At 38.3% G+C, this 15,155-nt stretch overlaps 1 protein-coding gene across 1 annotated transcript; it reads right to left on the minus strand.

Annotated features, from left to right (window-relative positions):
• Positions 1-7,834: 7,834 nt before the first annotated feature.
• Positions 7,835-10,466, minus strand: LOC106942734 (5-demethoxyubiquinone hydroxylase, mitochondrial-like). Its single transcript, XM_015026072.1, has 6 exons — positions 10,279-10,466; positions 9,832-10,010; positions 9,106-9,220; positions 8,801-8,940; positions 8,284-8,352; positions 7,835-8,113 (listed from the first exon to the last, which is right to left on the minus strand). Exons 1-6 carry the CDS (start codon positions 10,361-10,363, stop codon positions 8,036-8,038), a joined length of 666 nt encoding a protein of 221 aa, XP_014881558.1. The 5' UTR covers positions 10,364-10,466; the 3' UTR covers positions 7,835-8,035.
• Between the last annotated feature and the right edge of the window lie 4,689 nt (positions 10,467-15,155).

Here is a 15,155-nt window from a genome sequence, read left to right on the forward strand (position 1 = left end):
TTCCCCCCAAATTTTAAACCAAAAAAAAAAAAAAAATTTTTTTTTCCTTTTTTTTGGGTAAAAAAAAAAAAAAAAAAAAAAAACTTATGGTGGCAAAAATCAAAATGAACTTATCAAACAGCAAAACTATAATTTCCCTGCAAAAGAGAATAGAATAGATCTATGCAGCTACAGATGCACTGAAATGTCAGCTGATTATAAGCTCGACTAACATCGACTTTTCACCCAAAGGTGGAAACTCTAAAATTTGAATTTGTTCAAACCAGTGAATGTACCACAGCTGACAGATTTAGCTATGGTAAATCTGTCAGTGTTTTTCACTTTCGCTGAATGAAAAACACTTAAACATAACTACTGCTTGTGCCAGTGGGGTAATTAGAAGAGAACATACTAGATTTGGCAGACATTTAAAAACTCTTAGGGTTAAAGGATAGATCAGTGAGAAAACACATTCAGAGAGCGAGCTTTTAGAAATGCTAATGGGTGATGATTGCTCATTAGAGTTAATAAACACATTTTAACATATCAATCATTCTGCTTTTGTTGCAAAAATAATAGTAAGACCATGTTTTAAAGCAACTGCTCCTATGACACCGTCCCATTATGTTAACTCTGCTCCTGAAAGAATAATAATACATGATGACTGCTAATTACAGGAACTGTAAAAGAAAATATTTAAAATACTATTCATAGGTTCTCTGATAATATTGTTCTGAATGCAAAATTGGAATCGGGTGTTCTGAATTGAATCTAAGTCAATGAAAATGCAAGAATGTTAGCAAAGAAAAAGAAACGATTTAAGTAGCATTTTCAAACTGAAAGGTGATGAAACAGACGAGCTAAAGCTAGCTGCTTTGTGTGTCTTTTGCTTTGAATATTAAACTGGAATAATAAACTGAACCAAAGGTGCAATGATTAAAACTAAGAACAATGTGGAATATATGTGATTGACTCTGAATCTGTATGAATGAATTATTGCAGGATTGACTATACATTTCTGCATATTAATTTGTTTTTCTTTGGCTTTTTCTGTAAAGTGCTTTAAAACAGCAATCTGTTTTTAACCAAATCCAAATCGCATCACAAGGTCCTTTAAGAGGCTATTCCAACACTAGTTGTGTGTTTTCACCTTATCCTCACATATAACTCTAAGTATTTGACAGATTACAGCTAAAAGAAAGATATTTCTTCACCACAGAAAACGTCTGCAAATCTCCAAAACCTCTGATTGAACCTAAACGAGTCAAGTTTAACCATTTCTAACCTACAAAGTAAAAGATTTTGTGCAGTGCAGATGATCTTTCTTTACCTGCAGCTTCTTGCCTGTCCAGGTCAGTGTCTGCGGATTCCCCGGGTCGGCTGGTTAGTTTTGTTGGGTTCTGGTGATGAAAGTGACAGAGTATTTGAAAGTGATCTGCAACCGTACCCTCTCTCAGATGGCCTTAGGGTGACGTACCGACGATGGCTGAAGGATCACAAGCCGCAGGGCTCTAAAATTCTCATCAATGAAATGCACACCATCCCAAAGTGTCAATCACGGAAAGTAATGATCGCTTGGAAGGCCAAAGGCTACAGGGCGGCGCTACAGGCACTGAGTGGGACCTTGAAAAAAGTCCGGAGACTGCGGTGTGTGTGCGTGTCTAAATATGTGAAGATGAATAAACCACAGAATCCAAGATAGAATTGATCCAATCGATGAAAACACAAATGAGTCTGATTGACAAGTGGATCATTTGATTTTTGGTATCGGAAAAGAAGGGGGCTGTACAATCACATAAGAGATACTAAAAAAAAGGGCAGATTAAAACGCTGTCCCATTTTTAAGCAACTTGTGGTATTTCATCTACTTTCAACTACAGCCAGAGAAAAACAAAGCTGCTACAAAAAAAATGATAGTGAGAGTCTATACACCCACGCGCAGTGCAAATGTAGCCAAGGCCTATAGCAAATTTGATCTACTGAGCTGAACAATCCTTCATTCCTTCAGTTGTCCTGAAGCATGCACACCACCATCTGTCTTCCCAGAAATCAACGCAACAATCTGTTTAGCAGATACCTGAAACAGCTGAAAAATGAAAGCACTTGCTGTAAATCTATCATCGTTTCACCAGAATGTCGATAGAGAGAGGAGGCATTACTAGGCTTTTTTGTTTTTCTTCAAAATTGGAGAGGACAGAATTATATCTTTTTTTTTTTGAACCAGGCTTTTGATCAATAGATTAAAGTGAACTTATGCTCCCCAACGATTCATCTTGTCAGACACTCTCCCATTTAGGTTGAACAATTAAACATACCGATAAAACACACAACAAAGCAGAACCGATACACTTTGGAAGCGGGTTCCATTACGACTGATAAACTTGTTTTGCTTTTTTAAATAAATCATCAGGGCCTCATCAGAAGACATGCTGAACTTCACCCTGATGGGGCAGTAGCGTGACCCCCTGCACAACATTGGAGGCATTCTTCCTCCCCTTGTGTTGTTATTTTTCACAGCCAGCCTCCAAGGTCAGGACACCTAAAGCCCGGGTGGTCCGGGTACTTTGTCTGTTCAGCATGTGTGTCATCGCCGGCCTCGGGAGCCTTAGGGCTCGGCCGTGAGCTGGAATATTTCTCGGCTGATAACTTCAAAGAACAACGAGCCAGGGACTGCAGTCATGTGCTGGATTCTTGTGACCGCACCGCGGCAGAGAAAGGTCACGACCCAACGGGCTGAAGGTTCAAAATCCAAGAGTGCTTCAATCAAAAGATTTATCTTTTAGCACACCGAGAACGCCGCATTAAAACATTAAAACTTCCCCCCACGGCGCTAAAACTGCTGAAGCAATCATACGTCGCCTCGCTCCTCGCTGCCTCATTTGTGACGTCGACAAATCAGAGAATCTCCCCGAATCGGCGTTGTCACCGGCAGCGGAGTGCGCAACTTAGCAAACAGGATTGTGATTAATGGGAGTTAAGAGTGGCATCTTTACAAGCCACACGAAAAGAAGCCACAGGCGAGAGAAATGGGACCTGGGTTGAATAACACCGCCAGAGCTCAACACTGAATCAACGAGCATGACAGACAGCCTTAGCAGCACCGGCGTGAGGTGCTGGGCCGCAGCAGGAGGCGAGCAGGTGGCGCAGACGAAACCATCCATGAAACCAGGTGTTTAGGGGCCTTCTGCAAACGGCCAATGCATCACAGTGATGAATGGAGGAGGGGTCGACAGCAGGGATATGAGGTGTTGGATTCAGTGATGCCTAGAGGGGCGGGGGGACGGATGGCGATAAGAGTTTTAGGGTTCACCTCGTTCTGCTGATCCCCTCATCGCTAACCGTGCATTTTGTCCATCTTAATAGCATGCCACACACACCTCCAGCCAGGGAAAATATGTTCAGCATGGAGTTGAGGTGTCACACCTGTAATCCTGGATACTCGGGAGATAACCATAACCAGCTTGAACAACATACAGTTGAAGCCAGAAGTCCACATACACTGAACAAAATGAAACGCACTCCTTTTCTTTCCTCAGCGTCTGAAGTAAAATCAGGCCCCGTTCATCTCGTTTTACGTCAGATAGAATTACCAAAATGAATAATGATAGAAAGAATATGTCAGAGACTTATTTATAAATAACTGAAGTGTCATAAGCTTCCATATGTTTTCTGATTATATGGTTTCATTGCTGTTGCAAAACAATTTGGTCAAATGTTTTGGGTTTCCTACAAGCTTCTCATAGCACATTTTTCACTTTGAGGTTGCCACGTCAAAACAATGGCTCTATTGTCCTCAAGCCACTTTGTAACCACTGTCTGTATGCTGTGATAACAACTTATCGTTTTCTTGCCGCAATTCCTTAAAAGTCAGATTTGGGGAGCGCAAAACTCCACAAGTTTTGTCCATCCTGTTGCAAACTTTCCACCTGAGCTCTACCAGAGTTACCATGGGGTCACACTGCTGCCCGTCTGATTAGTGCGGCCCTGGTCTCAGTAGTTAGTTCACATAAAGAGTCTCGGTAGGCTTGCAGTTGCAGTTGATGAACTTGAGCAGTGAACCATGAAATGTTTAAATCGTGGAATATAGTTATATAAACTAACCCTGCTTTATACTCTCACACATCCTGATCCTTGACCCATCTTTGTCCTCATGGTGGTCTTTGTTTTTATATATATATATATATATATATATATATATATATATATATATATATATATATATATATATATATATTATACAGTATTTTGATAAAATTTAGTATATTGGACTTCTCAGGAAAATCAACAAAGGAGACTAATGGCAAATGGACGAAAAAATTTTTCTGATTTTAATTTGCTAAAAATGTGTAAATGTTAAACAAACTGAAAAAAAACAAATTCAAATGATTAAAAAAAACATACTAATGCAGTTACTGAATCTTTGTAAGACAAACAGCCCGTTATTCCTGCAAACGTTTGAACCGTAATCTTGACCGGGCTGGAGAGGCGTCTGTTCTCAACCTTCGTGCTAGAGAGCGTGTTTCTGAATGTCTTTCGGTCTCATGTCATGGCATTAGCTTGGCCTCGGAGTTATGCTGAACAAACCAACAGGCCTGTCATTACACTGATAGATATTATTGAAGAGGGTCACGCAACGCTTAACTCTGGCACTCAGCGTAAGCGCTGCCGTCTGATTGACAACCTGAAACAAAGAAACTCAGCGACAACTGGGTCTTACGTGATACCGGGGAGAATCACTCAAATTTAATTTTGTAATGTCGGTAGACAAGACAAAGAAAAAGTTTTTGGTTTTTTTTCTGTTTTTTTCTTGCACTAAACTGGCCCCCAAAGTGGTCAATTGGTTGGTGCAAAATTAATTGCATCTTGTTTTGTAAACAGATTTTCTGTAATATTGTTAAATATATTCACACTTGGGATTCATCAAAGTTGTACATAAGTATTTGGGTTTTATTTAACACACATATTCATACCACACATATTCTTCTTATATAATTTGTGAAAGGTGTATCTTTTTGCCTACATTTCAATCTAAATCCATTATTTTCCTTTGCATAAAAGTTACAAAAACGAATGTAACTTTGATGCTTGCTGTTGGACTGCAGTCGCCAGACATCTGTAGTCTATAATTCTTTTTTTTTTTTTCATTATATGTAGAAAACATTGTGCCACTAGCATTCAGACAACAAATACGCTTTACACTGACCAACCTTCCTAGAAGACTGACCTTGGTTTGTGTTGTTTTTGTCTTTCTTCAAAGCAGATGGCAGATGTCACTGCATGACAGACCGTAAATCAGAGATTCCAGCTGAAATGATGTCAGCCCTTTACATCATGTGTTGTCACCTCACGCTATGAAGACATGTGGACATGTGGTCGCTCTCATAGCTACATTCACTCCTCAGACTCACGAGAGATTTTTCCAGGGGTTAACTAGTCGCATAAACAGATGAACAGCGTACGTCTTGCAGCATGAAACAAATCAGTAAGTTACGAATCAGTTCTCTAAGCTGATTGAGCCTCTCTAGTGATAAGGAGGTGATAAAGCAGAGCAATATTAATTTAATTATAGAATGTGGCTGTATTAATTATTTTCCATTCTATTTAAAAACAAGCATAGGATTTTTTTTTAGTGTGCCTTGTGTTATGTCACAATCACAAACAGCAAGAAGTGTAAAATTTGTGTGATATTTTATTATATACGATTCACATTGTTTCGTTTTCTTCCACTTATTTAATACTACAAAAAAATAGTATTTAGCATTTAATTGTTGCTGGATTTCAGAGTAATCGTAGCTGCTTCAACTATTCAGTTATTTAAAAGGGGGAAATTGAGCAGTTTTTCTTTTTTACCTTATGTTACAGTTCTCTACATTTAATATGGTAAAACTACAAGCGCATGAACTGAAACTCCAAGTGTAAATTGTAAATGGACTGCACATAATGAGGGAAGCTGGAAGGAAACTTACAATATTCCAGTTGCCATTGCCACCCCCATTTCATATCAATTCAATTATAAAACACAAAGGAAATGAGGATGGAAATTGTCATTTTTACCATTAGGTGTTTTTGCTAGGACATTAAAGCTCACCTTTATCCGCTAAATTCCCATCTGACTATTTTCATGCTACCCATTACTCACTATGAACTTCTGCAAAGCCGAAAGACTGACAGACTGCGGGTAGAAAAGCCAAAAACTATTACAGCCTGTATCCGAAAGCTTTAATGACGTATGGAGATTTGTATTGTCCGTGCTATTCAAAATTTACAACAGCAATTATTCACGGATAGCAAGACAGTCACAGTTTGGTAAACGTTTTACTGCTCCCTACATTCTTGCTGTTGCCAGTTTCTGAGTCAGTAATTCAGCAGATTCCTCTGGAAGCGATTCTGAGAAACCGTGCACATGAACTCCTGACATTTACAGGAGCAGGAATGATTTCTCCGATTGTCTTAAAACGTGCCTGTCCAGGCATTACCAGACACTTGGACTACGTGGTGGACATTGTTCATTTATTTGTGGCATTAAAGGATTTTGGTTAATAATATCAGCTCTTTAACGGAGCCATCACTCTGGTCTTTATGCGGTGGCGACTTCGTCACCCAGAATGCAGCTAGGAATGGAGCTGTACATGTGTTGCTTTATTTAAACAGTAACACCTCGCTGTAAACCTGTCAGCGCTATTAATCTGGGGCAGAGACGATGCGAAACGATCCACCTTTGAATTTCACGGCTCCCCGTTGTCTTGTGTCGCTCATGTGTGGCGACTGACCTCAGCTGATCATGTAACTACAAAAACATTTATACGCCTTAAACTTTTGCACATCGTCACCTTACAATCACAAACTTTAAATCTATTTTTTTGGGCGGGGGGGAATTTGTGTGATAGACCAAAAGAAAGTAGCCCTTGATTGAGAAGTGGAAGGAAAGAGAAATTTTTTTGCTAAAGAAACCCAAAAAGGTTGGCGTGCATTTGTATTCGGTCCCAACTCCCAAAGCTGGTTAATCCATCAAATTGCGTAGTAAAAAGATAACCAGTGAATGCACCATTTCCATGGTTAAACACGATGGAGGAGGCATCATGATGCTTCTCTTCAGCAGGGAAGAGATGACGGGAAGATAGCTCATCAGATATAAGCCTTGAGCAAAACCTTTTAGAGGATTTGGGGATGGAGTGGAAGTTCACTTTCAAGGAGGACAATGATCCTAAACCTACAGAGGAGACATGTCGACCAGGTTGCATCGTGAGCCTGAGCAAATTGAGGAAAAGTGGATGAATACTTTTCATCAGCAAGATCCGGTTGCGATCTGACGGCATTTAAGCTTTTTCTGTAAAGTGACAAAGTGTGAAAAAGTTTAAGTCTATAGATATTTTACATGTCGCCTAATGTATTTTTTTCCATTAGTTGAGGTATGTCAGATTTTGTGGTACAAAGCATTTATTTTATGAACAAATTGCTCTGAGCATTCTCTGCGCTCACGCCGTGCTTCGTGCTCAGTGGCCTAATGTACCCTGAACAGCTGTGCACTTAGCGGCTTGAGATGAATGACAAGTTGATTCGTGAACTATTACATGAGAAAGATGAGCATAAGGTGAAGGGTGTAGCGCGAGCATCAACGTCTCGTGTGCATTTTTGACCAAGACCAACGGAAAATGGTGTAACATCATGTTAAACATACTGAGGACAAATAATTGATGGACTTATTTATTTAAAGAGAGCTAACCAACAACACAATAATTTTTGTTTTTAGCTTACCTGATAATGCAAAACTAAAACCAAACATTTGAGAAAATAATATTGATGCATTTAAGCAGCTGTACAGAAAAATTGAAGCATAATCAATGCATCGCAATGATGAAGTCAGAACTCAGTTATTTATGTCTTTTTTTTTTTTTTTTTAAAGTATGTATACCAAATGTCACATCTGGTAAAGGTACAACAATGTGTTGCGTCACAAGGTCCTTCATTCATTGATGACGACGTCAAACAAACATTTCCAACAGAGAGAATGAAAAAAAAAAAAAAAAAAGGAATTCTGTTGTGTTTAAGCTAAAATTCAGACACGCTGAGAAACGTATATCGCAGCTTTGCAGCCCAGCTGGATGGCGTTTTTTAGCAGCCAGTATCCAGGTAACTGAAAAAAAAAAAAAAAAAAAACACAAAAAACATTTTATTTTTTTAAAACTCCACAACTTGTACTTATATTAAACATATTTAAAATCACCCATATGGATTGAAGACTCAACTATCTAAGACATTATTTGTTGAGAAAACTTTCATGTGGATAATAAAAGATGCACTCACTGATTCGGCGTCATGCTCCAAGCCTGTGTCATGATGGTCCATTTCATCGTCTCTAAATTCCTTTATCACCTATTGAAGGGAACCACAAATTAACACTTTTTACATCACTTCTTGGTAAGGACTACTAACAATGAATTTTATCATTTGTTCATAAAAAAAAAAAGTGTCCCACACATGTTTTATCGATGATGTTAAACCAGTCATGGAGAATAATGTCATTTGATCAGGCAGGATCAAATTAACAGTTATCTTTAACAGGAATGACTTCAGGTCAAATAATCAAGTCAACTATAGATATCGCATTACATACGGCACAGAAAATGGCGCTTCTGAACAACTTCAAACATTTGCAGACTTTATTCCTAGTCACGATTTAGATAAAACAAGTAAGGATAAAATATTGTCAGTAAGTGTCATCGTTGAGTTTGGCTTCAGTCAGTTTGCTGGGGGACTTGGTCGAATACCTTTTTGCTTAAAGTTAAACACAAAGTACAAACGTCTGAAGTGTGGCCCTCACTTGTAGCAGTTCAGTGTATCTCTCTGGGTCACTCTCCATCAGCGCTCTAATCTGGCTGTTGTAGTGCTCAGAGATGCTCTCCTCCACTGCCACTGTGCACGCCATGGCCCCCTCTTTACCCAGCAGAGCAGTGGACGCCCCTGGAGGATGTGCAAAACAAGAGAGATTAGTACAAGTAAAACAGTAATCGTGTCTTTTTTACCGGCTGTGTCAAGAGAGTTTTGTGTTTTTACTTATCTATTGTCTTTTTTTTTTTTTTTACATTACAGCTATACAGACACTGTATATTTATATGCTGCCCCAACCTAAAGCAAACCCAGCCAGGTTCCAGAGTGGCAGGAGAGCCGTGGGTCGAACTCTGTTCTCAGCAAGGATTTCGTTGAATTTTGATAGGTGTTTCTTTTCTTGATCCCACATTTGCTTGAAAAACAAACAAACAAAAAGGTTCAAATACTACTCGTACCATTCAGCTTGATCTGACAAAATTATTTAACTGAAAATAAGTATAAATTTTGATTCCTTTTTTAAAAAATCTATTAAATTATTTAAGTACATATCTAATAAAAAAATGGATCTAACAAATGAAAAATTATAAACCCCGAGTCTCTCTTTTTTTTTGTCTTACTGTGAACATTTTCTCACTGTTATTAATGGTTTAACTGCAATATTCTCAAATATCAAACAACATATTGGCTGAGAAATAAAAACAGTTGCTAGGTTAATAAATTGATGATGCCGTCATTCTTTGAGCATTAACCTTTTTTTATTATTTATTTGGGGGCATAACCTTTCATAAGTTTCAATATAAATTGAGAAACATACATGGCCACATAATGGAACTTTTTAAAACGCTCCAACCATCAATTTCTGACCAGAATATACGACCTCTGCACTATTTAAAATATATTTTAATGTTCTTTAACATGAGACCTTTTGTAGTGACAGCCAACTCTTTTGAACGTTCCGCTCACGAACCTATTTTTAGACATGATGGGGTTTCGACACCCGCAGGTTTTCTATGGCATGTTTACCTGGATGAGTGGTCCAGTTCTGGACCGGCCCAACACTGCCATCTGCCCGGCGTAGATGCGATTAGCACCGTATTCACCCGCGTGATCCACGCGCAGCATCCGGTGCATCATCTCCTTCTCCTTGCTGTCGCGCGGCGCAGGAACAACACTGTAGGCACGAGCGCTGTTCTGGAGGCAGCCTGCGTAAACATTATAATGTAAGCATGAGTAACTTGAGTAAATCCTTCAAACATGGTTTCCATCTCTAACTGCAGGGGGGAAAGAGTGGCAGATTTAATACTGAATAAAAATATTTCAGTAATATCAAACAGATACATTTTGTTTTAAGCACGTTCACAATGTAACTTCAAAGAAAATGTCATGATGCCAAGCTGACAGTTACATCATGGCTATCTTAGGTAAGTGTTTTTAGCATTTTAGCTTCACGCTGATAAACCAGCAGCTCACCTGTGCATTTTAAACTCTGTCGGATCATCGCTGGTCTGACAAACTGAGGCCAGTCACAGAAAGCCGTGTGTGCTGCTCTGTGCATTATAGTTAGCGAAGGATTTAACCGCTACTGTAGAAAAACACACGCAAGAGGACATTGAGCGTCAGCTGGCTGATAAACCAAACGCACACTTATGACGTAGGCGCGCTTTACGACGACGCCCGATTATGGCAGGCCGTTGTACCATTTAATTAACGAAACGTTGGGCAACAACTTCTACGAGATTAAATTACCTTTTAAACCGGAGTCAACCAAGCTGTTTTTTCAAGTAAAGTCCAAAAGAGGACTCAAATTATATATGACTAGATGCAATACAGATTAAGGCCTATTTGCCTCATGGTGTGTGATGAAACATGTTTTTCTTTTTTATTTATAATTGACAATGAAAGTCCACTACCAACATCATCTGGAAAGGTGAAGGAAGTGAAGAAGGAAGGACTACTGTGAGGAGTGACGGCTCATAGATGACCCGGTAACCTTTCAGCGGGACAATGGTCCCAAGTATACAGCCAAGATATCAAAATAGTGTCTCCAGGAGTTCCTTAAATGACTGTGAGTGGTCAACCAGAGTCCAAACCTCTGACTGATCAGACTGAATCTGATTAAACATCTCTGATTAAACATGACTCTGCACTGATGTTTCCAATTCAACTTGATGGAGTTCTGGTGACTTGAAAGAGACAGGCACCCCAAACTTGTTGCATCATTTTTAAGACGTGCGGCTTTAATTACTGTCTATAGTATTGAGTGAAGGCTGTGAATACTTATGTATTCCTCCAAAACAAAATTACATTATGGAGTGTTTTGTGTATTGAGAGAAAAAAAAAAGAATTTTTTTTGAAACAAGGTCGTAAATGCAAAATGTGGAAAAAACCGAAGCGCTGTGAATTATACGAGCGTCGTTTCTGTTTTCCGTATCCTGTGCTTCGTGAAAACACCTGCACACAATCACGAGCTGCTGAGGTGAACAGGTTCAACACCATGGATAATTTACTTGTCTGTCACAACACAAACAAATCCACGCTTCTCTCCAGCTAATTCAGTGCTCACAGTTTACTTGGCCTACATATATTTGGCCTGTGGGGCATAAACAAACATTTAAAGGTGAAAATTACATTTTGGCGGCTCTCTCTTTGTTTTTCCTGTGCTAAACAAATTTTGACTGTTTTCTTTGTTTAGGCATGTTGTGTAAGAGGCAATTAGGCAAAGAAAATGAGGGCTTTTATGGAGCAATTTGTGTTATTTTTGAAGGTCTACAGATGGCAGTGCAGCACAGTTAAAATAGGCAGAGGGACGTTTCAGCTCATGTACACCAGCTGGTCCCAGTTTGAAGGATTTCAGTTGAAGTCAACACATTTTTACTAGAAACAAAAAAAAAAGCTTCATTTAGCATTTTAACTTAAATTAAAAAGCAAAGAAAAAAAATATCTTCCTAGAATTATAACTATGATCTCTTATAATCCTGCTGTCATGAGTTGCATTAGCAAATATTAGTCTGATTCCTGCTTTTGATGTCTAATAATGACAGCAATAAACATAATAATAGTAATAATGAAAACAATAAATTACACAACACCTAAAACAGACTGAGTGTAGAAATGTGTGAAGAGGTTGACTGCTGCAGCAATACGGTGGTCAAAAGTAAACAACGCCAGGGCCGTAAATGGCAGGGTGTGTTGGTTCTGTCTGTATGTGTGTTTGTGGTGAGACACCGGATATGTGTTTCCTTATCTGTCTGTCTGACTCTGGGTTGCTACATACGTGTGGCCTCGTATCGGTGGGTTACCCAGGGCTTTCAGTGCGAGTGTATGTTGGTTTTACTGCAATGAAAAAACATTTCAAATAACTTTCACAATCGCCTTTGGTGATCTTCTCTGCTTCTAATTTAAAGCAACTAATTGCTGGTGTTTGGAAAGTCGCACCGCAGAAGCAGCGTTTCCTCTGGGTTCTGTTTTCACATTTTATTCGGCTGTTACTGAAAATAAACTCACTTCCGATTTTAAGGGCTGATGAAAACAAGTGTTGAAATTTATGAAGGTTTTTTTTTTTTTTTAGATATTTAGTTTGAAATAATTAACAGGGACATTCAATTCAATAAATCTGATTTTTGGAGTGAAATTACACAGAATATTTCAAGGTCAGAAAAAAGATCGTAAAATATGGAACTGAGAGGCAACAGCAAAAAAAAACAAAAAAAACAGACAGACTTAGAGAACACAATGTTTCAGAAATCTATTACAATTGTTTCCGATCATTGTGGTAGTAAATTACAACGACCACTGAAACAAAACTATTTACTCTTCTCCAGTAGTTTCAGATTTTGTCATGTATCAAACTGAAACTGCAGTGAAATGTATTTAGATTTCCTGTAGCACACTAAAACAGCGTTCTAGTTCATAATTATAGCTCGAAGGAAAATGATACATGGTTTTCTGGATTTTTCAACAAAAACATCTAAGCAGATTAATATGTAATTATGTTCAGCTCTCTTTATTTACTCCTAAATTAAATTATGTTGACTTAATTAGTCACATGAATTAGTTTTCATCAGTGGTGCTGGTTTTCATCATGGCCAGGCTAAAGTCAGGACATGGATCCAATTGAGAATCTGTAGCTAGACTTGGGATTGATGTTAAGAGATGCGCTCCATCCGGTGTTAGCTGCAGCTATTCTGGAAAAAGTACAGGGCAAATGTTTTAATTATAAGAAAAAACTACCAAACGTATTAATTGTTGTGAAAGTTAGTAACAGAAAGCTGAACACATACATTTCAAGGCCATGCCATTTTCTTTCCACTTCCCTTCTTCATTGTTTTCGTCTGTCACATAAAATCCCAATCAAATACACTGAAGTTTGTAGTTGTTACATAACATGGGAAAAAGTTCAAGAATTTCATGCTGGATGTCAACTATTGGGCCAAACAGTGACTCACAGTGACACCGTCTTACCCTTTTAGTATTTGGAGTTAATTGTAATTTTTTTCTTGGCTTGTGTTTATTCTGCCGCTTTTTGAGAAATTGGTATCCTGGTTCTCAAAAGAGTAGGATTGAGCGAGCTCTGAGGTTTTCCGACCTCGTACCAAAACTTTCAGCGATAGAATGCGTCTATTAGTTTAGAACCACGCGTACACAAGCCAAATCCAAGCTTTTTTTCTTTTTAAATTAGGATTAGAGAATCTGTTCTAAACAAGGAACAAATGAAAAAGATACTTTAAAAAGAAAACATGTTTGTGGTCATTGTTTGTTATGTTGGAAAACAGATCATCGCCTAATTGTCTGTTTGTTAGAAGACGCTTCTCCTGAGTGATGTTTCTAGCCCTCTCTTCATTCCTGAGCAGAATAGCGAGTGAGCTCTGTTGGATGAAAAGCAGACCTACACATGGATTGTATCAGGATGCTTTGCTGCTGGCATGACAGAAAAGTCATGGCATCCCTCACCTTTTGGGGGGAAATGATGTTCCAGATGTCTCAAATAATTAGAATGAGGATTCATCTCAGAAAACAACTTGGCAGGCAGTCATCTTCTGCTGTCCATTCCTGTGTTTCATGCAGGATTTCAGTCTGCCCTCCTTGCTTTATTGGGACACATGCAGCCTTTTTTCTTGCAAGATTCTTTTCTTATGTTTTTTTCCACAGGCAAAACTGTCACCAATGATTGCAAATATTTTCAAGCTAGTGGATAATTATATACGTTTATTGAGATGCATCAAATCCAGAAGCTGTATTGAAATGTGTTTCTTCTCTGGTCATAAGCTAAAAAACCCCCAAAAAGGAACAACATTTTAACATTCAGTATTGTCATCAGCGTCCTGCCAACAGAGAAGAAAATCACCATGCCTTCCAGTCTCTAGATTTGACTTTGTCTCCACCGATCTCATTTCATCTGTTTCAACTGTGCAGCAATACTGGGCCACGGCATTCAGAAACTAGTAGATTTACAAGTTTGCCTTTATAAAATACAAAATGGTTCAATCTCAAAACACAATATGTCAAAAAAACATGGAGGATTTTTTCTTTTTTTAAGGAGGCTAGAAACTTGAACTTCCCTCCAGCTTCTATTAGAGGCAAACGGCTGTTTTCATTAGTCAGCACTATGCCATGGCAATCCTATGCAAGCAGATTTTATAACATTAGGAGAGATCGCCCTGAATGACTTGCATCAATGGCACTTTCTTGTCTCTTTGGCTTTCTGAAAAGAAAAAATAGAGTTTTACTTACTCAAAACTTTTTAAAGGCACCTTCATATCTATCTACTTATATCTAGATAAGATAAGATAAAAAGTAACAATAATGTGAGTGGTCCATGGCTTATTATGCAACAAAACTAGATGTCATTCAACGGGGGTACAGCTGAACTATTTTTTAGCTGCAAGATTGTCAAATAAAAATGTAGGGAGCTGAAAAGGGTCCTACAAAACACTTCAGTTTTTCCATAACCCAATCAAATCTCCACCAAGTTCTAACCAAAGACCAAGAGACAGAAAAAAGGTACAAAATAAATATCTGTCTCATCTCAGATAAAGTGCAAGATTAAGATCCTGGGCACAGTGAGTTTTTGTCTCAGACATTGTACAAATTATGAACCACAATGAATAAGTTAGTACATGTTTCTAAAGTAAATGTCAAGAGGCAAATTATACATGTCTCAGTCTTTAGTTGAGCTTATTCATAGATCCAACATTACACTTTTTCTGCCTCTAAGAAAGAGGGATAAAGGCTGTAGCCAAATTCAGCAAAAGCAATAATTTGAAAAAATAATTAGAATGAACCAGGATACTTACTTTGAACAAAAATTGATTCAAGTACACTGTAAACATCTATTATACTAAACAATG

The sequence above is a fragment of the Poecilia latipinna genome, unplaced genomic scaffold (genome assembly GCF_001443285.1).
Source record: "Poecilia latipinna isolate Pla-1442-1.1 unplaced genomic scaffold, P_latipinna-1.0 Scaffold4510, whole genome shotgun sequence".
Classification (NCBI taxonomy): domain Eukaryota; kingdom Metazoa; phylum Chordata; class Actinopteri; order Cyprinodontiformes; family Poeciliidae; genus Poecilia; species Poecilia latipinna.